Raw genomic sequence first — 24903 nt, forward strand, 5'->3', positions numbered from 1 at the left:
ACCCCTGAGAGAGATGAACTTCTGGCCAGATCCACCACACATCATCACTGAATGAATGCTTGAGACGGGTGCGAGTTTGGGTGATGGTGAATATCTGATCTAGATCACGGGATCGTGTTGGTGATGATCGTATATGGAGTCGGTTGTAGGTTTTCGTTATGCTAAGAAACCTGCGAGTGCAGTGCTCCAACTTCCCAATGACTCGGCGGGACCTCAGTCGACAATGAAGACTGTCCAATTCTGAGGGTGACATTCTTCGTGATTATCTTCTGAGTGTTATGCCATTATATGCGCTGAGGCTCCATAGTAAGAGCTACCTTCTGTCACTTTCCCAGTAGAAGTTGCCAGATCCAAGACTCCAGCGATGACGGTCAACGACTTGTATCGTCCATCAATAATGATGGGCTGAAGGAACGCAAACAAGAACGAGTAACTACGATTGACCTATCTCCTCTTCTGTTGTTAATCTCCCCAAATCGACGCACTCCGCATGTACTCGATCTTTGTCTCAACGGTTGTGCCCTTAACCTAAGACCACCGTGTTTCTCAGTCTCGAATGGAAATCATCAAATGACAAGATAACAGCATTGAAACCGGATACGAACCACTCACAATATCCACTCCTTCACATCCCTTCCTTCCTCGTTCAGGTCCTTTTCAATCTGGCTCCCTTGTTCAGTCTGTTTTCAACCTTCCGAACCCAATCAGCCCCCCTCACTCTCAGAAATAACCCGAAAGATGCGTGACATGCAGAGTAACATCCACATAGACGCGGTTCTCAATCGTGCACGCCATACCGGGCTCGATCCTGAACATGCCGTGCTGGCCGATTATTAACTCCGGTTCGTCTCCGAGCTTCACCCGGACCTTGCCGGTTGCAATCCAAACGAGTCGGGTCTGCCCGTCGTCGGGTTCCATGGTGATGGTTTGGCCGGTGTTGATAGTCTTGACCTGGACCTGCACATCGTTGCAGACTGGGATGGTGTGACCGGCTGAGAGGAAGGCTTTGGAGTAGGCGAAGCCTATGGAGAAAGGGGTTAGCGAGTAATAGGGTAATAATAAGGGTTATGGAAGATTGCTTACTAATGAGTTTATCAGTATTTGACTTAAGGACTCGACCAGGAGCCATCTCCCACACTTCCATATCAAATAGCTCCGCCGATTGGACTTCGCCGGCCGAGATAAGCGAAGTCGTAGCCGCAGCCGCAGCCAGAGCCGCCTGCCGTTGTGGCCGCGGAGCTGCCGTTGCTGTGGTGTGTCTAGGCAATCCTCCTCCCCCTCCTCTGAACAACCAAACACCATCCGTACTCTTGGTGATTCCAGGGACCTTTTTCGGGAAAGGCGGCTGAGGTCGGTTAGGAATCCCCTTGCCGCGTGAGCACGCGCCACCCTTGCTGTCATAGGTGCAGTTGGCGCAGCTCTGGTAAACCCTCCTGGCTTCCGGGTGGGCGTCGGTCTTAATGGCGACGCAGCCCCCCTTGAATAACGGTCCCTTCTCACGGCGGCAGCGCGTGCATGGCATCTCCAGCACGTCTCCTGTAACCTGGATGATCAAGGCGGCGATGTCTCGAGTGTGCTTCTCGGCGAAGGGCTCGTTGGGGGTGAGTACGAGGTCGCGAACCCGTGGGAGGGAAAGGAGCTCCTTGATGTAGCCCACCTCTGGGACCTCTGTGGTGAAGGCGAGGTGTGGTTTGATATAATTCCAGAGGGCCTTTTGGTCATCGGTTAGAGGAATAGTAGACTTCGCGGGTTCATAGTCCCTTTGATCGTTGTTTGAAGGCAGGGGCCGGTTCTCGGACTCAGGCTTGTCGTCATCATATTCCTGCAGAAATGTTTCGTCTTGGTCATGGGTTGTGGCCCTAGTAGACTCGCCTTGTAGCTCAGGGGTATATCCTGCCAATGGCTTTGAGGTTCTTGTGTGCGGCTTTGACTGGCCAGAGTTGGAATATTGGTTGGAGTATTGGATGCTGTCAATCGTCTTGCCCCTCGTTCTCAAGATACGTTGAGACCTCTCTGCGCCCCAGGATTTGTGGCTACAGTAGGTCTGGCCAAAATGGTAGAAGCAATTGGCGCAGGAAAAAATATTTGCCAGAGGACGGTCGGCCGCCTTGGAACAGATCATGATACAGCCTTTCCAAGGGCCCCTGCCCTCTTTACACCTTTTGCAAGGTGTCGCAGCGGGTTCTCCCGTCAGTTGGATAATGACGGCCGATACATCCCTGGGATGGCCATCCATAAAGGGATGCGTCTGCTGCCATTCGAAATTGATGTTCAGGTCCCGCACCCGAGGGAGGATGCTCAGCTCCCACACATAGCCATTGTGGGGCATCTCCTGCCCTCTATGCTTGGCCAGGAGCGGCTCCAAGTATGCCCACATGCTGGCTCTGTCTCCTACCGGCACTGACGATGAAGTAGCGGGAGGTACTTTGTCCAGTTCCATGGTATCATCGAGTGACGCGGATGTCTTCTCCATGGAGACGACGATGGCTCCCCTTCCTTTGGGCATCACTTTCTGGAGTAGGTCTTCTGTCCAAGGCCCCAAGTCCGTTAAGGTCCCGTCTTGGTTGTCATGGAACATATGGCCGTGGTGGGCGGACTGTACAGTGTTAGTGTCTGGACAGAAAGCTTTTGAATCCCAGCAACCCCAAAGTGGTTCTTGGCCGGCGGCAAGGGTGTAACGATTGGGTCCGGCGAATACGTTACTCACCTTGAAATGCTGGCCTAGGAAGTGCAGGCTTTCAGCAGCTTTCTCGCACTTTTGGACAGGACATGTCCATGGGAAGAACCCATCTCTGAGTTGGTACCCATCCGGTATGATGGCTCCATGCGTTGAAACGGGCACGCCATTCTCCTCCCATTCGCGATAGGCGCGGCCCGACGCAACTATGTCTATTGACTTATAACCTGCCGATTTGTCAAGAGCACCCTCTTGGGATTTTGCCTTTGATGCTGGTGGATGACGTGCAGGCGTGTCCAGAACACCCTCTCTGGCTTGTGCCTCCGATTCTGATGAATGACCTGCCGGCGTGTCCAGAGCACCTTTCTCTGCCTTTTTCGCTTGCAACCTGAGGGCGCTGTTCTGCCTGAGGATGTCGCGGACATGAGACATGCTGCCGTTTGCCCATCGTTGTTTCATGGCGTCGGAAAATCGCTTTCTTCGAGATTCGCCCCATTCTCCACCGCGAGCACCGGCCTTGCGTTTGGTTGGCACCGTTGACGGAGGCGCAGCAACAGCTATGGTTGTGGCCATACTGGTAGGAGTAGCGGCAGGTTGCGTATTGACCCCAAGGTCCCCGACCACTCGGGGAACTACAATGTCACTGAGGATTTGGGCCGGCTCGAGCTCTTTGTCGGTTTGATGGCCGAATCCATGGTTGGGCACTCGATCGTACTCAGGACTAGGCTCGTGATCGGACTCAAAGACGAGCCGCCCGTCAATGTCGTCGCTATCGGCATCATCGTCACCGTCGACGTCGCTGTCGTCGTCACTGTCGCCGTCACCGCCACCCAGACCACCCTCGACATTGACGTCCTGGATATCGCGTATAAAGTTCTCGATATCGCTGCTATTAGCCTCGCTGTCACGAGCATCGCCACCCTCGGCGGCACTTCCCTCGGCGGCGCTATCCTCAGAGGCACTGCTCTCTTCGGCACTGCTCTGCGCACTACTACTGTCGGTGCCTGTGCTGGAATCCGAGTGTGACTGGCTTTCGTCCGTACTCGCCTGGACAGCCGTAGTAGCAGCCGAAATAGCTGGATTTGAGGATGTTGCGCGTCCTCTGAAAGGCGATATTGGAGTAAAAGCGAAACCGCTCGTAGGAGCGGTATCTAGTCCTTTGAAAGTCGAAACCTGGGACGGATCCGCGTCCAGGGAATGAAAGGTTGAAGATTCCAAGTTCTCATCCATGGCGATTGTGGATATATACCGCCTTCCTAGTTGGGATATTGTGTGCTCTCGATTGCGGCGTCGGGCGATCGTTTACTACGGTGTATTCGTACGTAGTATTTGATCCCTCAAGCAATCTTGGGCTCCAGCTGTGATAGTAAGTGATCAATTTCGTTTATTCGCAACTATTAGTGTTTGAGAAAGATCAGAAAATGTGATCAAAGGAAGTTTATTGAAGCGCTTAGCTACGCGCGCGCGCACACGAGGATTGGAAAGTAATAATATTGGGTGAATTGATTGACGAGCTTACAAGAAGAAGTTTTTTGCGAGGCTGTTCAAGGCGTTGCCAATGGGTAAATAGCGGGGTAAGATAGTGAAGGCGCGTTATCGTTATATGTATGTAAAAAAAGAGAAAATCTAATGGACTTACAATGAAACATATTTGTAGTAAATACAATTTATATTTAAAAATTTTAAAAATTAACTTTAATAGTAATACTAAAGGCTATAAGGTAGCTTTAGCTAAGCAGCTAATCAAGCAATAACGCACGAGCTAATTTCTAGCCGTGAGTTGTGTGTCAGCTGATTGACAGATGATGGCCAATTGACAGGGCCTTAACTTGCTCGCAAGTCGCAATAGCTATTGCCTCCCCTTCTGACTCCCGAAATCGCAAACGAATTGTCACGAGCATCTCAAGACGAAAAAACCGTCGCACCTTTCGTCTCAAATCATCAATCTTTTTTTCAACTTGTATTCGTATCACTCGGAGAACCGATGAAACGTATTATAAGAATTAACATCCGACGACTATCCTTCTCGCGGATCACAAGACGCGATTGAACCCAACGACGGACTCCATCACGCAGATCGCCCATCAACTTTCTCAACCAAACTAAACCCTTCTTTTCAATGTTTATACCTCGCGACCATGGGGCTTAGCTGCTCTTCTTACAACTGCCTTCCTACCATTTCCTTTCAGTACAAGCGCGACGAAGTTAATATACTGCTGAAGCCAGCAACGTTAAATCCCGCTCGGTAGCCCTCTTGGGCTTCCGGCACCTGGCCGCCAAGCTCCTAAGGCCTTCGTACAAAATAACAGGGACTGTGTAATCGCATCCATGCCCGCTGCTACCACCATCTACATACTCGGCAGGTCTCGAAACGACCATGCTTAGGCCCGGACGCTTCTAGTCCCGACGAGTAACTTGTCCGCCTTCGTTATCAGACAAACTTCGGATGAACAATGGCCTTGATATATCCTTCATCCCAAGGAAGTTTTCTAAGAGGGTTGAAGATTAGCAAGGTTCACCAATGATTGCGTTAAAAGGACGTGCTCAAGATTTCGTGTACCCAATCTACCGATATAGCCCTGGATATAATAGTCGGATGTCAAATGCTGGATGTTTCTTCGAGTTACCTACTGTGTAGAGCGAATCGATGCTCTCATCCCTATCTTCAGTTCCTACCTACCTCGACTTCCTTCTGCTCTTATAATACTCCTAGTATTCGAGTCCAGAGTACATTAGAGGTAGACCAAGCCAACCAACTCTACTTCATGTATGCAGATCGTCATCCCGAAAAGAAGAGATTCCTCGATCACATACATCACTTTGTAACCGAGAAGTCTGGTCTCATAAAGTGTTCAACCAAAGGGCATCTTTATTTTCCCTTACTGTCAACACTGCGAAACAAAATTAAGGTGGCATATTGTGTAAAACAAAGCAATACTTCCACAGTCTTTAATCAAACAGAACTATGCCGAACGAAAAGTAATCTCCATCATTCTCTACAAGCCAGACCAGCCACTCACCATCCGAAACCGAGAACCAAATCCACACTCTCTTGTTCCATCTTCCCATTCACACACCCTCTGACCCATCAGCAGCTCCTCAACCCTCCAATCTCAACCCGTCAAACCATCAACTGCCCGGGCCTCTGATCAATAACCTCCCTAACAGCCGCAACCACTGGATCCAGCCACTTCTGCGCAATCGCCTCATCCCCCCTGGCATTCGGATGCACCCCGTCCGTCGTGAACCTCGTCGCGTTAAAGCCCGTGTACTGATCGACCACCCGCACGGGACTTTCACCCGGCTGAATCCTATTATTGACATACTGCGCCCAGAGCGGGATGTACCGGTTCAGCTGCCGAACCTTCGCCGCGCAGTCGGGGCAGTTGGACGGCTCCATGGGCAGGATCTGCGCTACAAGAAGACGAACGTCAGGGTTGACGGCGCGCATCTGGTCGAGCAGTTGGCCGTAGGCGGAGATGATTTCCGCCGTGGTTTTCTTGTTCCAGATGTCGTTGGTTCCCAAGTGCATGAGGATGATGTCGACTGGGTCGACGCCGGGGGAGGTGAGATAGGTTCGGAGGCGGGGTTGCGTCATGGGCGGGCCCACGGGAATGCCGGTGACGGGATCGGTGGCTTGGGCGAGCTCGGTCGCTTGCATGCCGCCGTGCCCTTCGTGCATCCAGTCGTAGGCGCGGCCGTAGCCGCATTTGGTGCGGTTTTGAGTGCCGACGAAGCGGATTTGGGAGTAGGGAATGGCGGGGACGATGTTGGTGGCGTTGAGCTTGCGAGAGAGGAGGGCGCGCCAGCAGCCCTGGGGGGTTTTGTCAGTATGTCGTGGTTGAAGAATGGGAGAGGGAAGGGGGGCAGGGAACTAACTGGGTTGCCGGTGATGGAGTCACCTAGGGCCATGATGCGGACTTGCTCTGTTGGGCGCAGTGGCTCAGCCGAAGCTTGAGAAAGGAGGCTGAGCGAGCCGACAAGGCCGCTGAGAAGTCGGATGGTCGCCACCATGTTGGCTTTTCTGGTTAGAGATGTGGGATGAGGCGGTTTGGATGTGTCCGAGTTGCTGAGCAGAGGTGGCCGTTCTTCATCACGAACTATGTGCTGCTTATATAGGCGCACGTATATGAGGGCAACATCGTGGAGTGATAAGCTTACAGCCATCAACAATACAGCCACAGAGTAAGGTGGGTGGCCAGAACGAGTATCAAATTTTGACAACATTCCCAGTTCGCAGCCGTCTCACCCCCTGAGGAATGCTCATTCATCAACCCTCTGCTCATGATTGGTCTACTCGAGTAAGGCGAGCGAGCAGCCTCGGTAGTCACAGCCGAGTTTCCTGTAGGAACGCGTCGACTCGAGATCTTGCTACCATTAATCACGGCATTATCGCAGAGAACCCGGGGGCTGGTCTGTTTTGCACAGCCACGCCGGCACGTCTAGGAGAAGTTGATGGCCTTGACACGCTCGGTGACCAAGCAGTTGGCATCGGCTGATCCATAATAGATCGTATTCCCATCATTGTGTGTCTGCCCAGTGCTGAGCTTATCTCCCCATTGCCAAAACAAGTCAGCTACCATGCCCTCCGTGACAGCTTGCAGGGAGGCTTGTTGCCAGGGTCGCTCGATGTTGCAGTGGTCGGTTGAGGTGCCGTCTGGGAAGAACATTCATTAGCATCTGCAAATCAGACTGGGTGATAACATTCCACTTACACTCTTCAAAAAGACAAGGTTTTCCGGCTTTCTTGCAAGCCGAAGCATGGTCTTTGATCCAAGCTGCACCGGCGGCATTGCTCAGACCCCCTAGAGAAGACACAATCAGTGTTGATTCCCAAACAAAAAGAAGCTCCCAGTCACGCACAGCTTTGCGGGTAAAAGTGGAAAGTGCCAAAATCCAAGTCCTTAATGGCTAGGTTCTTGACGAAATCCACGCCTTCGCTGGGTTGATACGGATAGCTTGTCGCCCCGGGGAGTCCAAACCCTTCATTTCCGAGGGTGATCATGTGGCTACGATCCAAGCTGCGGATATAGGGGTATTCCGATATAGGCCGAGATGTCAGTTGCCCACTTGTAGATAGCATCGGTACTACATCCCTTGCAGCACGGCTCGTTGGCCAGTTCCCAGTGAGGCCGGAGGAGGAGATATGGTCTAGAACAGTGTCGACATCGTGGTCGTTGATTAGGAAGCCGATCCAGTACGAGTCGGTACCGGCGAAGTACCGCGTTTCGCCGTCGATAGAGAAGCGTGTGCCATTCGCAGTGGGAGGCGCAGCTTGGACCAACGATAGCAAGCTTAGGGCGAGCGTAAATATAGATTTCATCGTGGATTATCGACGCGGTGGTTCCTTGACACTTGGCTGGTGTATCTCTTCGCTACTGCCAGGGAGAAAGACGACTGCCTGGAACGTCGACTAATAATGACCGAGTGTCAACTTTATATCCATCATCTTCGACATCTCTATATTATTCTTTGACCACTGGAATCAGATCATCTTCGACTGTAATGTCCATCGAGCGTATTCACAGATGTCAATGGTGGAAGACGGGCATCACCATATTATCCAGGTCTTTGAGGTCGGAGGAGGGATGTCCAAATACCACTTGGGGCGAAAGTAAACAAAGCTGCCGGTGGTGTAACACAAATAAAGGGGCAGCAGTAGAAGGAGCGGCTATAGTGATCCCAATGTCAATCACGTCCTTCTTCCCGTGACTCGAGTTGATTGACGACAAAGAGACGAGCTGTTGCTGGGAAAGATTTCAACTGGAGCATGTCCTTGCCATGCGACAGTCCAGCCTCTGCGCCATGCTCACGGACTCGATCTGATCCCAATGGGAAGACAATATCGATGCCGTTGAGCGGCGTTAAATGTCTCGCAAGAATCACCAGAGACGACTCTTGTCGATGTCTTTGTGCGATGATGACATTGTACGACCACAGAAGTCAGCTGGTGTCCTGTTTGAGTCAGGAGGCGTCCATGTTGAGATGATTCGGTTCCCGCAAAACGATGAAACGGGTGCGCCCAATCGAGACAGGTCGGTCGATTCCGTGTGTCCCGTTATGGTTCATGATGTCCGGTGGTCGAGGTTGATTTGTTCAAGGGTTGAATCACGACGTGGTGGTGGGAGGGGGGGACAAAAAAAAACATGGAAGAAGCGAGCGGGCTGCAAGGGGTCAGGCGGGGGATTCACGTTGCGGGGGTCCAGGCACCCACTCAGTGCCAGCACAATAGAGTTTACAGGGGCCTTGTTACCGCCGTACAGGGTCCAACCGACCTGCACCCCGCTATTTGGTAGCGACGCCTCGAGTCCTCCTCTTCCTCCTCGGCCGACCCAGACCCGATCTTCCGCTGGATCGTCATGAATGGGTGGAACTCTCCGTCTTCACCTCCACAACCTCCACTCCTTCGCCTTCCCCTCCTCAGTCCTCAGCTCTCTTATTTTGCTCTCATACATCCTCAGTATATTGTTCTTTTCCTACGATACTTGTTGCTTCCTATCCCTCCAATATCTCGGCTTGATCTTTGCTCATATCCTTTGGCTTTTTGAGGCGTTTGTCGGTTGCAGTAGATGCCCGTTCTCCGCGTCAGGTCGCAGCGCTTGCCTCCGCCTGGAGGGGAAGAAGGGATTCGGACTCCCTCGCCTTACAAATTCAAAAGTCCACTCACCATGTCGAACATGATCCCAGAGCTCCCAGACATGCCCGATATTGGGCCCGACGACGATTTTCGGCTCGTCATCAAGAAGCTTTCCTTGTGAGCCAACATGTCTATCGACGGCACCATAGGCAGAGTAGCTGACATGGACATCCTCTCCAGATATATCGCCGAGAACATTCGGATGCCGTCAACGTTCGAGCAACTCCGTACTACGGCTGCTGGAGACTGTTTGCGGCACCTTGTCGACCACTTGGTCCTCAGCTGCGACCATCCAGCCATTGTGAATGCTTTGCTGTATGTATGCCCTCTATACCTATCTACCCGGGGCTATCTGCTGATATGATAACTATAGCGCATTAAAATGGCACTATGGCGCCATCACTGAGGACAAGGGCCTGAATGATGCCAGAGCCAGCGGTTGCGAGATTGCTGCCTGGCGTCTTCTCACTCACCTTTCCGAGCGAGAAGCTGTTGACTATTGTCTTTACGAAATCCCAGACCCAGCGCTGGAGGCTAACCGCCAAAGCGATGAAGAAGAGACATCGCAAGCCAACGAGCATAGTCCACTCCTTGCGCGCGCATGGACCGAGTCAATGGCAAACCCAAGACGAAAGCATGAGTTCCCAAACCCAACGGGCAACAACCGGAGGAGCCTCTTGCTCCAGTCTCTCACACGCCTCACCATGAGTATGACCGGCGAGGTCGACAGCGACGGCGAGGAAGAGGATGATCCGACTTCTCCATTCATCAACTTGAACGCCCTGGAGATTGCCGCCATTGCAGACGCGAAACGATTCCTTAGTCAGAATGTCGTTCAGAAGATCATCACAGGTATCTGGAATGGCGATATCATATTTTGGGACAACTTATCCGTTCACACAGAAAAGAAACCGCGGTTTTACAACCCGCACACGGCCGATCCCTTTTCACGTCTCCGGGTTCCCAAATATCTCAAGTCATTCGAGGTCGTCTTCTTTGCCAGTTTCCTGTTTCTCTACTACGCCGTCCTCGTTGAACGACATCCGACCCGAATCACGCCCCTCGAAATCTTCCTATACCTGTGGCTGGCTGCCTTTTCTTACGACGAGTTGAGTGAATGGATTGACGCTGGATCCATCTTCTACGCTGCTGATATTTGGGTAAGTGTCGTGTTCTCTGGTTCCTTCCATACCTTGCAGATATGCTAACTAATCTAACAGAACATCTTTGATATGGCAATCATGGCTATAGGTTTCACATATATGGTGCTGCGTAAGTCGGATCCGTATCCTCCTTGAACGCGACATACTCATTACTCATTGTCACAGGAATCGTTGGCCTTAGAACGCAAAATGAAGAGCTAATAGATCTGGCGTTCGACGTACTGGCACTGGAAGCTCTGTTCATGGTCCCTCGCGTCTGCTCTATCCTCAGCTTGAGTCCGTACTGGGGCACTCTCATCCCTTGCCTCAAGGAGATGGCAAAGGACTTTATCAAGTTCATGGTTCTGGTTGTCATCATCTATCTCGGCTTCCTCACGACCTTCTCCCTAGTCGGGCGCGACTCGTTCCCGCTGAGAGACATGACCTGGTTTCTCACCAAGATTTTCTTCGGCTCAACTTATGTAGGGTTCGACATCATGCGCAAGATCGATCCCGTCTTCGGGCCACCACTCATGATTCTCTTCGTTATGCTCAGCTCCATCTTGCTGATGGGTTCCCTTACCGGCATGCTCTCCAACAGCTTTTCCCGCGTCATCACGCACGCCCGGGAGGAGTACCTCTTTGTCTACAGTATCTACGTGCTCGAAGCGTCGACTAGCAACCGACTCACGCACTTTTACCCGCCCTTCAACCTGCTGGCCCTCGTCATATTTCGACCGCTCCGCCTGTTCTTGCCCTCCGACGATAAGTTCCGTCGAGCTCGCATCATCCTTCTCAAGGCCACTCACCTGCCCATCGTCTTCACCATCGCCATTTACGAGTGGATTAGGGGAACCTCTCTCAAGGGCGCCACATACAGCGCAGTCAAGGCGCCGCCGCACGGGGCGCCCATTGCCATCCCGGCGATGATGAGGAAGCTCGCGGGTCCGCGACGCGAGATGCGTGGCCGTAGGTCGGTCACGTCTCTGCAGAGCGACCAGGCGGCGCAGGGCCGGCCGGGCATGTCGTCGCTGGAGCGGCGCATCTCTGTCCATCAGGCGCGGCAGGCCGAGGAAGCCCAGGAGGATTCGACTTATGCGGAGCGGGCGACGGATGTCGAGGTCCGGATCGCAGATCTGGCGGCCAAGATTGACCGGCTGACGGAGCTCGTTATTGCCATGCAGACGCAGCAGTCTAAAACATTGGGAGACGTTTCGCTGTCTTAGTAGTAGTCCTGAACGGCCATGGACTGCTTGTTGAAGGACAACCATAGCGAGCAACTTGGGCTTACCTTATATGACGACAACGACAAACGAGGACAGGAATCATGGGGAGAAAAATCTTACAGTACAAAGCACTTTACCCATCGCTTTTCCCCAGACCCAAAGTTCTTTTAGCTCTACGGAGAACATACCTTACGACGCATATTTTGATGCATATGATAACATGAAAATAAGAATCGCAAAACATACAAATGATATCCCGTTCATAAAAAGTTCCCAATGATGGGTGGTATAATGCAGCGCACCCAAAAGCCTGAGGCCTCACTGACCACCAGGCTTTCCTTGACGTTAATATAAGATTTTAAGGTGTAGGATTTAGCGCCACTTTATTTTTACTTTTATCTTAACGCGACATCCAAGTTGTCATTGATCAGCGCATTGTCGATCAACTCGTCGTTTACGTCCAGCAGCTGTCGCCCCAGTCCAGTTATGGTGCGGCACCATGAGCTATCCGTCTCGTCCATCAGTCCAACGTCTGGGCGGATGCGGTGAAGAGGCAATCTGCAACGCTATGTCGTTGAAGATGCACCCAAGCAACATACATACCGCACTGCCACAACACGGAATCGATCCGTGTTCCGATAAGGAAAAGGCACAACACCGAGTAATTGTGATTCGTGTAACCAACGATGTCCAGGAAAAGAAATATGGGGGGACAGGAATGGAAACTGAATGTCGTTCAGAATCGTGGTGTACTGTCCACTGGTGGGACAAGGGTACCTCTACCTACAGTTCATCATTGGTTAGTCTTCCCCCTATTGTCTTTTCGAATATGGTCAAACAATTGACGCGGAAATATAACAACATTGAAGAGAGCTCATTGCTTGAGAACCTCTACGGCGATACGCGCCCAGTGGATATCTGTATGGGGTAAAGATACCGCCGGCAACCGGCTCAGCGGAGTGGATTTGGTGGAGCATCTGCCAGCGCCAAAAAGAACCCCTAAGGAGCTGTTACCATAGTAAGTTTCAGAAGGCAGTAGGTATCGGCCCTTTATCCCTTACCTTGAACTTACATGTTCCCAAGGAACTCGCGTGGATTTTGATCAAATTCAACTGGTGAGTGAGAGAAATCGATAGAAAAAATCGTGTAAGTCGATACGGGTCCGCACCTCTTTAAAGCTCCGATGAATTATCGCAGCTGTGATACGGCCTCGACAACTGTTTGGACGGTAGGTAGGACAATCCCGGTCACGGCATGGCATGGCATGGCAGTGCCCTGCAGGCCCCGGACGGGACGTGCATCCCATCCCTTCCTGTGAGTGGACCGGCAACCGGCACGACGATGCCCCGCCCTGATGTAAACGGCAGGTACCTCTTCGTAGCGCCTTTCATGCTTCCCCTCGTTCATGCTTCGTTTTCTCACCGCATTTGAGGATTGTTGCCTCGACGACTGCGATAAACAAAAACAGCACCTTTTTGGTAGAATGATAGGTGTTACAGCCCTGGAAGCCGGATGCCCAGAACGACCTGAAAGGTGGTGTAAGCCAGCCAGATGTTCAGCCCCACAGGTCCGCGACCCCAAGAGTTCGAAGACATCCCTGCAGGTACCTCTTTTGGACAATGTCTCGAAACAGGAGCAACTCCAAGGGAAAAGAAGAAGAAATTGTGAAGGATAGTTTGGTCGTTTCATGGGCTCAATTGGATTCCTTTCTGCATATATGGGAATGCCTTGAATATGGACGAATCAGGCCTGTTATATGGGCCTTCCATGAGGTAGCCTGCTGCACCGACCAGAGCTCTAACAACGGTCGCAATGGGCAGTCTGGGCAGGTATCATCGTGGCTTCTTCGTACCTGGGGGCGAGGTACCTGAGCGGCGAAGGTCACATCTGACGAACGAACTGAACGGGATTGCCAAGTTTTTTTTCCAAACACCGGGCAACTGCGCAACAACTTAAACTACTGCACCTATCCATCCATTCAGTTCAGTCTGTTCGGTCTGTTCTCTTCTCTCTGCTCTGGGCTGTTCAGCTCTCTCCTTCTCCAAACAACTTGACTCCCGGACTCCCTCCCTGTGCTTCTTGACTCTCTCTTCGCGTCGCGGTCAATTCGTCTCGTCCGTCCTTCCTCACATACCGCGCCCATTGTATATGCGATCTCCCCGCCCTTGACGTTTTGCGAACAAGTCAGTGCCCGGTGTTCTGGACGCTCTTGACACCCGGATTTTGGACTTCCGTCTGTCTTCATCTAATCACAGGTTGGCCGACGAGCGACGAAACATCCACAGTTTTTCCCCGATAACCACAATAATTTATACGACTTCAAACAATATACGTTACCACGTATCGACTAATCCCATCGAAAGCCCAAAGACGCGCGGCCTTCCATCTCACCTACTCGTCTACGTCGGTAACGCGACGGGACTGAGTAGCGCATGCGATCATGAGGACGGACTTCTTCCATCGCTTACCGCCGCCAACGGCCCTTTTTCTTCTCACCAGCCTTCTCGACAGCACAGCAGATGCTCATGTCGCCCTTCCGCCACTGCCAACCGTCACCGTTGCGCACTACGCTCTCGATGTCGTTTCGTGGCCACTCCTCCTCCCCACAGCCGCCCCGCTAGACCCCTTCGATCTCGCGCGAAGGCAAGCTGGAAATACCATCTGTGGCTACATAGGAGGGCTGTCAGCGCTTCCAGCGACATGTAGCGCAGGATCGCATTGCGTCTTGGACACCGCGCACCAGGTGGTTGGTTGTTGTCCGGATGGGGCTGCCACATGTACGTCCGGTGTGTTCACGGCGTGTGTGGACGGCAACAGCGGGCCTCAGTCGGAGGTGGACCCCTACGTATTCACATGTACTGGAGCCCAGGTGTGTTACAAGAACTTGTACGAGGGAGGAGCTTCGCAGTTCGGATGTGGTACGGCTGCCGACCAGGCGACGAGTGTTTTCACTACCGCGAACGGACTTGCGGGGGCTATCACTTACCCACATATTTCTGCCTCCTTGACGAGAAGTGCTAGTCGACTCAGCACGCCGACGACACTCGGGGTTATCACCAGCACCAGCACCAGCGCGTCCCGGACCCGGACGTCGTCTTCAACCTTGACGGAGTCTTTAGCCTCGACGGAATCCTCAGCATCGACGACGGAGTCCTCAACCTCTACCGAGAGCACAACCGGGACAACCGTCACATCGACCAGTACCACGACGGCCTCCTCTACCACCGCATCGACAGAACCTTCTACAACACCCCAGGCACCACCAGGTAAAACCCCTACGAAAGCGCGTACGGGCGCAATCGTTGGCGGAACACTAGGCGGTATTGCCGCCTTGGCCCTCATCGGCGCCCTCATCTTCTACTTCCTCCGCCGCCGGCGCAACGCCAACTCGCGCGCCGGTCCCGGTCGCCCAGGAATCAACGGCAAATACATCAGCTCTCCGACCCCCGGACCCAACAGTGGCTTCGCGGCCGTAAGCCAAGATCCCGACGCCTACGAGACCGGGCCAGCTCCCGGCTATCTGCCCCCCGTTGCCCAAACCGCCAATGGAAATGGTTATTTCTCCAACGACCTGACCGCCGGCGGTCCCTCACCTTACGCGTACACTGGCGCGGCGGGCGTCGCTGGCGCGACTGCAGCACCACAACCGACGGCTTCCCCCACCCCGCCGGGGCATACGAGACAGAATTCATACCCGCCGGCAGAAGGATATCATTACCCAGGCCAGTTCCCGGCTGCGTACGCTGGCGGAGCTGCGGCGCGCAAGAGCAAGCTTGAGCCGGACCAGGTGCCGTTGACGAGGGAGATTGATGCTTTTTCGCAGAACTTTAATGCGGCGCTGGGAAGGGTTAATGAGGAGGGGAGTAGCGAGTTGGAAAGGGATGATGGAGATGCCGGTGGTGGTGGTGGTGGTGGTGGTGATGGTGGTGGAAGTCATGTCCGGAGTGGATCGTCAAGGCCGCTGTGGCAGCAGAATCGCAGGCAGAGTCGGAACTTGATGTGGATGTAGGATTGAGTGTTGAGTTTTGCTGTTTGTCTGTTTGTTTGCGCGCAGGTTTTTGTGCTGCTGCTTGGAAGGATTATGGCGACATGGCGAAGGAGTTTTGTTGGTTTGAATAATGTGGGCGATGGCTTACCATTCTTTTTGTTTGGTTTATTGTTGCCTTTGGTCTACCTGGTTCTAATACATAGAGGTGACGGAGTTTACTGGTGTGGCTTTTGGCGAAGTTAATGACGAGATGAAGGTTGCGGGTTGGATGTATTGGTGTTGGTAGGCTTTCGGTGGATATCAGGAGTTAGCTCCTTTAATCAGCAACGCCGTAGACTAAGTGTACAAAAAGGAGTGTACGAGACGATGAACACATACAAAGTTATGAATACACAGGCTCCAAGAGTTCTGGGATCATCGACGTGCAAAACTTGAAGAAGCTCGATAACGCACATCGAGATAGTGGCGTCAAAGATGTTCCAACATTATCTTTTTCACATGTCCTGGTTAGCATCAGACAGAATAGCCCATGGAACTCGGACTGACCACATATTGCCCTTCTCCACCTCGTGTATGTCCCTTCTGTTACATCCTCACCGTCTTTACATAAAAAAAAGCTTGATCAGGCAAGCCAGGGACGATCGGCAGTGAGCATCTCGCATCCAAAATAATCGGACTCCACGAACCTATCAAAAGTCTCCGGCCTTTTCTCCTCGGCCTTTTCTCCGAACACTTGTACCTGGCTCCCCTTGATTGCTGACCACCTCCAGACGCTTCTTCGATAAAGCCATTTCAGTGATTTTTGGCAAGCATGTAAGACAAATTGTCGAGAGAAAGGCGTCGCTGATGAATCGCTCATATATAAGGTAATTAGTCGAAGAAACGGCGTTTGGCGTTGTTCATGGATTAAGCAAGTCGTCGAGAGTAGGACGTCGAAGCAAAGATGTTGCTGAGAACTCAACAAACCAAAGATCGACGATGTTTGGCGGGGTAGCTTCCTTGCTGTGGACATGTGGTTAAGGGGTCGCAGCGGGTCTTGGCAGTGACGTATTAGAGACTTCCACGTGTGTAAGTCGTCAACATCACCACATCATTGTTGAGGTTGGTTTTGAGATAAATAGCTGCTCGTCTCTGTCTTTCATCTTCAGAAGTTTTTACAACGCTTCACACGGATTCACTACATCAAGACTCCATACTACAATACCAAACCAATCACGAAAAGAACACCAAAACACAACATCATCAAAATGTCCGCTCCCAAGGTCCTCGTCGTTCTCACCTCTCACGACAAGCTCGGTGATACTGGCAAGCCTACTGGGTGGTACTTGGTAAGCTTCTCCCCTCTCCTCCCTTTTCCCCTCCTTCATCCCATTTCTCCTTCTCCCCTTACCACCAGTACAAAAGATAACCTAACTAACACCACCCCCCAGTCCGAATTCGCCCACCCCTACGACGTCCTCAACTCCGCCTCCGTCTCCCTAACCGTCGCCTCCCCTCGCGGCGGTCTCTCACCCGTCGACCCCTCCTCCATCGACGCCGCCAAGGACGATTCCATCTCCACCAACTTCATCAACTCTCCCTCCACCAAGCCCCTTTTCGAGCAAACCCTCCCGCTCTCCGACTTCGTCGGTAACCCCTCCGCCATCGCCCCCTTTGCGGCTATCTTCTTCCCCGGCGGCCACGGCCCCATGTTCGACCTCGCCACCGACCCTCAATCCCAGCAACTTATCCGCGAATTCTGGGACGCTGGCAAGGTCGTAGCCGCGGTGTGCCACGGTCCCGCGGCGCTGGTGAATGTGAAGCTTGCTGATGGGAGTCACTTGTTGAAGGGGAGGAAGGTGACGGGGTTCACGAATGAGGAGGAGGATATGGTTCAACTGAGCAAATTCATGCCGTTTATGTTGGAGGATAAGTTGAAGGAGGCGGTGGGACCGGAGGGGGCGTTTGAGAAGGCCCCCAGTGCGTGGGGCGAGAAGGTGGTTGTTGATGCGGAGGGACGGTTGATTACGGGGCAGAACCCGGCTAGTGCTACGGGGGTTGGCAAGGCTATTTTGAAGGCTATTTCGTCTTGAGCAGTAAATTCTAGACTTCTAGGGAAGTAACGGCGGTTTACATAACATAGGTAACTGCCGTGCGAGAATAGAATTTCTGTCTTCTGGGTTAACACTACACGAGTCACGAATGTTTTTGAATGAATAGATTTCTTTGTTTGGCAACTTTTGCTGTTGATTCCTGCTTTTCTTATAAGTAGAAGTCATTCATGAATGAATACATGACTATACAACAAACAGAGCTATGGTACCGCTGTCATCAACGCTGGGGTATTTGCAGACTAAATAAAGTAAGCAAGTTGAAACAACCAAACGCCGGGGTATGTGTAGACTGGGAAAGTCCAAACAGGACGTGTGTACACCGCCAATTTCCCAACCCCCATCACTTCTTTTGACGTATGTCGAGATCCTGATGCGCACCTATTTTCCCCTGCCATGATACTAACCCACAGCCAAGCCCTTTCTGGCCAAACTCTTAGCCAAACCGGCACGAAAACGCCAATGCTAACCGGGTATATAGTCGATACGCCAACCCTTCTTTTCCCTCAGCGCCTAATAATGCACACACAAAAAGAAAATACCCTGGCTAGAGAGGGATCCATCCATCCCCATCCTTAATTACTGCCAACAGTCCTCCCATCTGTGCCAATAATGCCAACAGCACCACCGCCCACTACCGCTTGCAATCTTTCCGCAACAGCAGAAGCGGAAGCGCCATCGGCTTGAATACCAGTAAGCACAATCCTCTCCGCCCACGGATACTCCGTCCACTCCAAAAACTTGACCCTCAACTCCCACAACATCTCATACAGCAAGTCGATGATAGGGAACAGCGTGTTGGTGGGATTGAGCTCGCCCGGGCCGAACGCCGAGCCCTTCATGCAGTCGTAGCATTTGCCGGCGAATTGCTGCATCATGGCGTCCGCGAAGCGGTACCTGCCGCGACGCTCGTGCTCGATGGCTTTCATGATGTCGAAGACGGAGTGGATGGAGAGGCCGTTGGTCATTTTAGTTCCTTGGCCGTGGAAGGTGGATTCGATAGAGGCGGTTTGGGCTTGGGCTTGGGCTTGGGCTTGGGCTTGGGTCTCTGGGTTGGGTCCGTTGGGTCCGTTGGATGATGCTCCGGCTGTGGGTGTGGTTGTGGTTGTTGCAGTGGTTTCCTTGGGTATATGCAGACCCAAGCCTCTGATGACCTGTGTCAAACCGGCCATGCGCTTTTCCATGCACAATTTGCTGCGACAGCCGCCGTTGCGTTGGCCGTTCTTGATACGACCGTGCCAGTTCTTGCATGTGGTCTCAGCTACGTTTATCAGGTAGTCGCAGGCTTTGGTTCGGGTGTTGACGATGGCATCTGTTTCCGTGATTTTTTGTTAGTCAACACTCCTCTTCATCAACATCAAACACTGGCCGAACAAAGAAAGAACAAGAAAAACTCACCAATAGTCTCCTCCCCAACCAACCCCCTATTCAACACCCCTCCCCCACCAACACCACCACCCGGCTTCCTCAAAACAAACCGTCCCTGCGCATCCTTATCCACACAACACACATACGCCAACCTAGCCACCAACGTCCTCCACTCCACGATCCACATAAACTTCCTACATGCCTCCAACGCCTTCTCCCATTTATTCTTCTTCAAGTCCGCCCCCTTCATATCACGCTCCTCAAACAGATCCTCCTCCGCCACCTGTGTGGACATCCAATGTGGATTCACATTCTCTTTGTTACCGCTACCACCGCTCGTGCTGCTCGTCACCGTCGTCGGCACAGACACAGGCGTGGTAACCTGCCCAATAAACAACCCCATACACCGTCTCAACCAACTCACGACGTACCCCTTATCCAGCCCAAGCGCCGGCTGCAGGTTGGATAAGCGCCAGATGGTCTCGACGTCGCAGGCTGTTTTGCCCTGGGTGGCGGGGTCTTCGAGGAGGCGGAGCAAACGACCGAAGGCTTGCATGTGCGAGTCGGCGGTCTCGCCGGGGGCGTTGGAGAGCTCGGTCGGGGTGGTACCACTACCCGGGGTGGTGAGCGCCTCGTTGAAGTTGATGTACACAATATTGGGGAAGGGGGAGGTGGTGAGGGAGGTTGGGTGGTGCAGGTGTTTGAGCGTGCTGCGGCGCACGCGGAAGTGGTGGAGGGTGTGGATGCCGAAGACGCAGTAGAAGTCGGTATCGGCTTGGGGGGAGATGATGGTGGGGGTTACGGGCTTTGAGAGGTTGGAGGTGTTTACGTTGGGGATCTGGGGGGGAAGTGCTGGTTGAGTTGAGGGTTGGAGGGAAGGTCCGGTCGAGGAGGCTTGCATGGCATGCTGAGTTGTTGGAATCTGAGCGGCAGCCTGAGCTTGATGTTGGACAGCATGCTGAACTGGTTGCTGAGTGGTATGCTGAGCTGGGATCTGAGCACCATTCTGGGCCTGTTGCTGAGCCTGTTGTTGAGCCTTTTGCTGAGCAGCATACTGAGCGGGTGTCTGAACGGCATTCTGAGCCTGTTGTTGAGCGGCATGCTGAGCTTGTGGTTGAGCGGCATGCTGAGCTTGCTGCTGGGCCCTTTGCTGGGCCTGTTGCTGAAAAGCATGCTGAGCTTGTTGCAGGAACTGTTGCTGGGCCTGTTGTTGCTGAGTCTGCTGTTGCTGAGCCTGTTGTTGCTGGGCCTGTTGTTGCTGAGCCTGTTGTTGCTGAGCCTGTTGTTGCTGGGCCTGTTGTTGCTGGGCCTGTTTCCGAGCCTTTTGCTGAGCTTGTTTCTGGGCCTTCTGCTGCGCCAGTTGCTGAGCAGCATGTTGGGCCTGTTGTTGAGTTGGCGGCTGAACAGTATGTTGAGTCTGTTGATGGGCCTGTTGCTGAGATGGCTGCTGAACAGCATGCTGATATGAATGTTGAACAGCAGGCTGAGCAGATACACGATTCTGAGCAGTAGCTTGGGCTTGTTGTTGAGCAACAGCCTGAGCTTGATGCTGAACAGGAGCCTGAGCTTGACGCTGAGCAGCATACTGAATAGCACGCTGGGCTGGTTGCTGAACAATATGCTGAGCTGGCTTTTGAACAGCTTGCTGAGCCTGTTGCTGAACGGTTTGCTGAGCAGGCTCCTGACCGACAGGTGGGGCCGTCACATGAGTGGAAGGTTGAACCGGAAGTTGAGCAGGAGGTTGGGTCTGTTCTTGGGTGGAAGACTGAGGAGGATGCCGGGCGGGAGCTGGAGAAGGAGACGGAGTGAAAGCCGCATTAGGAGCTCTCTGGGCTGAAGGTCCAACTGGATCCTGCTTGGGAGGTTGAGACGGATGTTGAGGAGAAACTCGAGCAGGAGTAGGAGTCGGGGTGGGTGCCGGGGTAGGACCTAGTGCCGGCGCACGAGCTGGGCCCGGAGCAAAAGCTTGAGTTGAAGCTGGAGCTGCAGTAGAAGATTGAGCAACACCAGGAGCTTGTCGAGGAAACACAGATGCGACTTTCGCAACTGTTGGGATATTCGGAACAGGAACAGGCGAGACCTTGTTAGGCACAGCAGGGGCTTGTTTCTCAATACCCTTCGCCGGAGTTTGCTTCACCACATGAGTTGGTGGTGCAGAACTCAAGTTTGGGATCGGAGCAGAATAAGCCGCCGCAGCAAATTCCGACGGGACCTGAATAGGTGAGGGGGGAGCCATATTGAAGATCGGCGCCTGGGAAGAAAGCTGGGCTACCTGCTTATGAGGGGCGGAAGGAGGAAGTGTGGCCGAGCCTGTTGTCTGTACGAAGCTCTGGGTAGGCTGGAATGTTTTCATAGCCTTAAGGGCCTGTTGAACAGCAGGCGTAGGTGTGTCTGTTGTGTGCCCAATAGATGGGTTTGGAGTGGCTGTTCCTGAAGCCGACAGCATTGACGGGTTAGCTGGAGAAGCACCATAATGGTTTGTGGTCGACAAGAGGGCTGGAGTAAAGGTTGGCGTAGACGTCGGTGTCGACATAGCAGCCATCGGTGCGACGGGTGCAATGGCCTCCGGTGCGACGGGTGCGGTGGTCTCTGTCTTCTTTTTCTGCGTCCTCTGACGTTTCTTCGGTGGCTCTTTGGGAGCCGTAGGGTCGGTTGTGCCGTCGGCCTTTGGCTTTCGAGGAGCATAATTCCTCTTGCGCTTCGCAGGCTGGGCGGGATTCGCTTCTTGGGGGGTGGCAGGTGTCTGGCTTGTGGCACTCTTTGAGACCCCCTTTTTCGTCGTCTCCGCAGCGACTTGGCTCTTCATTGTCTCGGCAGCACGGGAGAGAGCATCCGCTGGTAAGGAGGTAGCCGGAGGTTGAGGAGCCTGCGATTGCAATGCAGGCATGCTGTTGGGACGGAATGAAGAGTTGTTGTTGTGAAAGCTGCCATTGTTGTAATGGCTGGCGGCGCCAGGGATAATCGAGAAATCGAAGGACGAAGGAATCTGACCCAGGTACGGGTTCACCATTCCGTTGACAGGTTGTTGGTGATGCGCATACTGTAGCATGGCCGCGGCGGCTTGTGCCTGTTGAGGAAACCCCATCAAATTGTTTCCCCCTGTGTTGTGGCTCATATGGCCATTGAACGATGGCTGAGGTTGTTGAGTGGCCTGCTGAGCCCCCATATTGACCATGTTGTTGTGAAAGTTGGCTTGGGTCGTTGCGATGGGCTGGCCGGCGGACGGCTGTGTGGGATGTTGAAAACCAAAAGACGGCAACTGCTGGTTGAAGGTATGTCCTTGGTCAGGTGCCATGCCGTTTCCATTTCCCATGACGCTCATGTTAGGATTGTTCTGGGCTGCAATACGGGAATGGTGAGGAGGGTTGGGAGGGGGGAAAGTGGGATGGGAATTTGGGTTTTGGAATTGCCCCAAGTTGGATGGAAAAGACTGAGGAGGGGACGTCTGCGAGGTCGGTCGCAAAGGGGTATTGGACTGGCCAGCCGTCAAGGCAGGGTCGATGGGCTCCATTTGAAAGGCGAAGACGCTGTGAACGTATTCTGATTGTGACGGATTTAGGTCAGGCTGATTGTGATTTGCGTCGTTCATGTTGCAGTAAAAGCCACCGTTATCCGGCAGCTTGAATGCGGAGACGCGTTGTCCGTGGTGCGGTTGAACAGCTCGTGGGGGAGTTGTCGATAGTCGCACGTCGAGTGTTGGGGGTAAACACCAAGATGGACCTGGCGGGAAGTGGTGAAGGAAATAAAAGGTCGCGCAGTGCAAGGCGGGGAGTTATTTCTGCCATATAATAAATACGTACGGCGCTCGGGGCAACAAGTGAATGGCCGATGCCCGCGTCGGTACAGGTTATGACGCGGGGGGTTCGAAGGTCCTGCCGGTCTCGGTGAAAAAAAGTTACCTTCTTTGCCTTCCAAAGTGAACGACTCTCAGTTCCAGATTGCTGGTAGTCCTGCTAATTATTTCCAATCACTTCGTCGTCAGGTGCAGAAAGTACTCCAGCACAAGTCGAGCTGACTGTGAAGGGGGTGCAAAAAAGGTGTGGCCCGGGTGACGGAGACGGATTGATAAATACCGGGCCTTGTTTTTGTCAATCAGCTTATTACCGTCGTCGGTTGTAAAGGAACGCATCAAGGGAGAAAGTGAACATGAACTCTCTCTTCCTGTTTTGCCCACGTCTTTTCCATGGAGTTCAAGCATACCTTTTCAAGTTGTTCCACGCTGACCCCCGATTTTGTTCCCTAGGCCAACATCGCACCAGCTTGTTTCAAGCTTCGAACAATGGACATTGCGAGACACCAAAAGTCATCTTCTCCCTTGTGACAGATTTATATGTCATATTCCTTGACCACACATCTTTCACAGATGAACGAGCCGCCCACACCATCATTTACTGAAGCCCAATCTTGATCCAATATGAGAGTTGCGGTTTGTACTGTCAACATTAGAAGCTTGGTGACATCAGACCGGCAACGGCTTGGGTCATCAACACATATGCGTAGGAAGGCATGAAACTGCCATGGCGTTTCCTTCCTAGCGACGTCTGGCGCCTGGAGTTCAGACATGCCTCTCGGCAAGTTGAGGCCCCGAGTTAACCAGAATCACATCATTGAAGCTACAACTTGTTTCCAGAAACTAAGAAGGTCCGGTTAGCAGAATTATTTGGAATCCATTTCGATCTGGCCGATACATGAGCGACAGAATGCGAGTGTCACCAAGGCTTCAAGCTGCGATAGACGTGCCTTTGTTGACCGGGTCCATATCAATATCCTCTTCCTATGAGCAATCTGTCACTGAGATGCTCAACTGTTACGGCGACCCGAGGCCTCGTTTCGTCATGTCATCCACAACATATATCGCCTGCCAGTCTAGCCCTAGAGTCAAGGAACAGTTCTTAAGAGAGAACAACGGGAACAATGAAGAATGGTGAAACGAGAATGTTCCCCGGTGTTTCGGACAGAGGACGAGATGTACTGCCGCAAGAATTTATCTCAGGCAAGTATGATCGTAGTTAGGTGGCTTGATGTTGACTCCAGGTACATCTCGACTTGACTCTTTCATATGTCGTCGTCGTCGTCGTCGTCGGGATGCACGTGATACATACTGTACTTGGTTAGCACTTCCCCGGACAATAAGTGGGCCCAAACTTGCACTCGTGCACAGACCAAGTCATCCAGGCAGCAGGGGGGAATATAAACCACCGAGACCGTCGCCCTGATTTGTCTTGTCTTTCTCTCTTCTTTTCTTCTTTAGCTCTCTTTGCCTTATGGCTTAGATCAAGCATAGCAGTCTGTTCTTTTCAGTTTAATCTCTGAAACTGCTCTTACGGGGGCAGAATCGTGATTACAACTATTTTTGCAGTTCGGTCGGCGACCCTCTGGGCTTGCTCATGGTCGCCTTCCACCGTGTCCCTGGCATTACACTGCCTCCAGGTGATGCGAACTGCACGACTTTGCTTCTTTCTTCTCAAGTCATTTTCATTGCAATCTTTGGGCTACGCGCTCGGGATGCGAGGAAGAAGTCGTTCCGTTTGTATTGCCGCCTTGGTCCTACAGTATCATGAAATCTACTACTATGTGTTTGCTGACTTTTAAGGTCTTTGTTCGGTCATGAGTATTCTCTTGGTCAGTTGACGGAAGCTAGAGACTGGGTTTGGGATTTACTTCCAGCTCGCATCATCCCTCCACCTCTCTCCCTGGTCTCTGGTGCTCCCGAGCGATATGAAGCGCTCTGACTGTTCTGCAATGGCCAAGAAACCCAAATGCCCGCCAGCTGAG

The 24903-nt window shown here is 52.7% G+C and overlaps 7 protein-coding genes across 7 annotated transcripts; 3 read left to right on the forward strand and 4 right to left on the reverse strand.

Annotated features, from left to right (window-relative positions):
- Nucleotides 1-720: 720 nt before the first annotated feature.
- B0H65DRAFT_432340 (uncharacterized protein) lies at nt 721-3907 on the reverse strand (the record flags this gene model as incomplete). Its single annotated transcript, XM_062824997.1, is given in 4 exon segments — nt 721-1022; nt 1084-2508; nt 2787-2820; nt 2837-3907. 4 exon segments carry the CDS (start codon nt 3905-3907, stop codon nt 721-723), a joined length of 2832 nt encoding a protein of 943 aa, XP_062678521.1.
- Nucleotides 3908-5798: 1891 nt separating this feature from the next.
- B0H65DRAFT_511409 (SGNH hydrolase-type esterase domain-containing protein) lies at nt 5799-6691 on the reverse strand (the record flags this gene model as incomplete). Its single annotated transcript, XM_062828481.1, has 2 exons — nt 5799-6491; nt 6557-6691. The coding sequence occupies 2 exons, from the start codon at nt 6689-6691 to the stop codon at nt 5799-5801; spliced, it is 828 nt and encodes a 275-aa protein (XP_062678522.1).
- A 320-nt stretch (nt 6692-7011) lies between these two features.
- Nucleotides 7012-8272, reverse strand: B0H65DRAFT_291770 (beta-1,4-endoglucanase). Its single transcript, XM_062823020.1, has 3 exons — nt 7541-8272; nt 7393-7482; nt 7012-7334 (listed from the first exon to the last, which is right to left on the reverse strand). Exons 1-3 carry the CDS (start codon nt 7998-8000, stop codon nt 7120-7122), a joined length of 765 nt encoding a protein of 254 aa, XP_062678523.1. The 5' UTR covers nt 8001-8272; the 3' UTR covers nt 7012-7119.
- A 603-nt stretch (nt 8273-8875) lies between these two features.
- Nucleotides 8876-11932, forward strand: B0H65DRAFT_291788 (uncharacterized protein). Its single transcript, XM_062823021.1, has 5 exons — nt 8876-9431; nt 9495-9629; nt 9688-10474; nt 10535-10586; nt 10643-11932. The coding sequence occupies exons 1-5, from the start codon at nt 9247-9249 to the stop codon at nt 11680-11682; spliced, it is 2199 nt and encodes a 732-aa protein (XP_062678524.1). The 5' UTR covers nt 8876-9246; the 3' UTR covers nt 11683-11932.
- Nucleotides 11933-14025: 2093 nt separating this feature from the next.
- On the forward strand, nt 14026-16048 carry B0H65DRAFT_291919 (uncharacterized protein). Its single transcript, XM_062823022.1, has one exon. The coding sequence runs from the start codon at nt 14123-14125 to the stop codon at nt 15689-15691; it is 1569 nt and encodes a 522-aa protein (XP_062678525.1). The 5' UTR covers nt 14026-14122; the 3' UTR covers nt 15692-16048.
- A 706-nt stretch (nt 16049-16754) lies between these two features.
- Nucleotides 16755-17836, forward strand: B0H65DRAFT_291921 (class I glutamine amidotransferase-like protein). Its single transcript, XM_062823023.1, has 2 exons — nt 16755-16998; nt 17101-17836. Exons 1-2 carry the CDS (start codon nt 16918-16920, stop codon nt 17740-17742), a joined length of 723 nt encoding a protein of 240 aa, XP_062678526.1. The 5' UTR covers nt 16755-16917; the 3' UTR covers nt 17743-17836.
- Nucleotides 17837-18225: 389 nt separating this feature from the next.
- Nucleotides 18226-22717, reverse strand: B0H65DRAFT_580252 (uncharacterized protein; the record flags this gene model as incomplete). Its single annotated transcript, XM_062830788.1, has 5 exons — nt 18226-19072; nt 19159-20164; nt 20201-20371; nt 20534-21455; nt 21579-22717. 5 exons carry the CDS (start codon nt 22715-22717, stop codon nt 18336-18338), a joined length of 3975 nt encoding a protein of 1324 aa, XP_062678527.1. The 3' UTR covers nt 18226-18335.
- Nucleotides 22718-24903: the final 2186 nt, after the last annotated feature.

Source organism: Neurospora tetraspora (genome assembly GCF_033439725.1).
Source record: "Neurospora tetraspora strain CBS 560.94 chromosome Unknown B0H65scaffold_7, whole genome shotgun sequence".
In the NCBI taxonomy this organism is placed as follows: Eukaryota; Fungi; Ascomycota; class Sordariomycetes; order Sordariales; family Sordariaceae; genus Neurospora; species Neurospora tetraspora.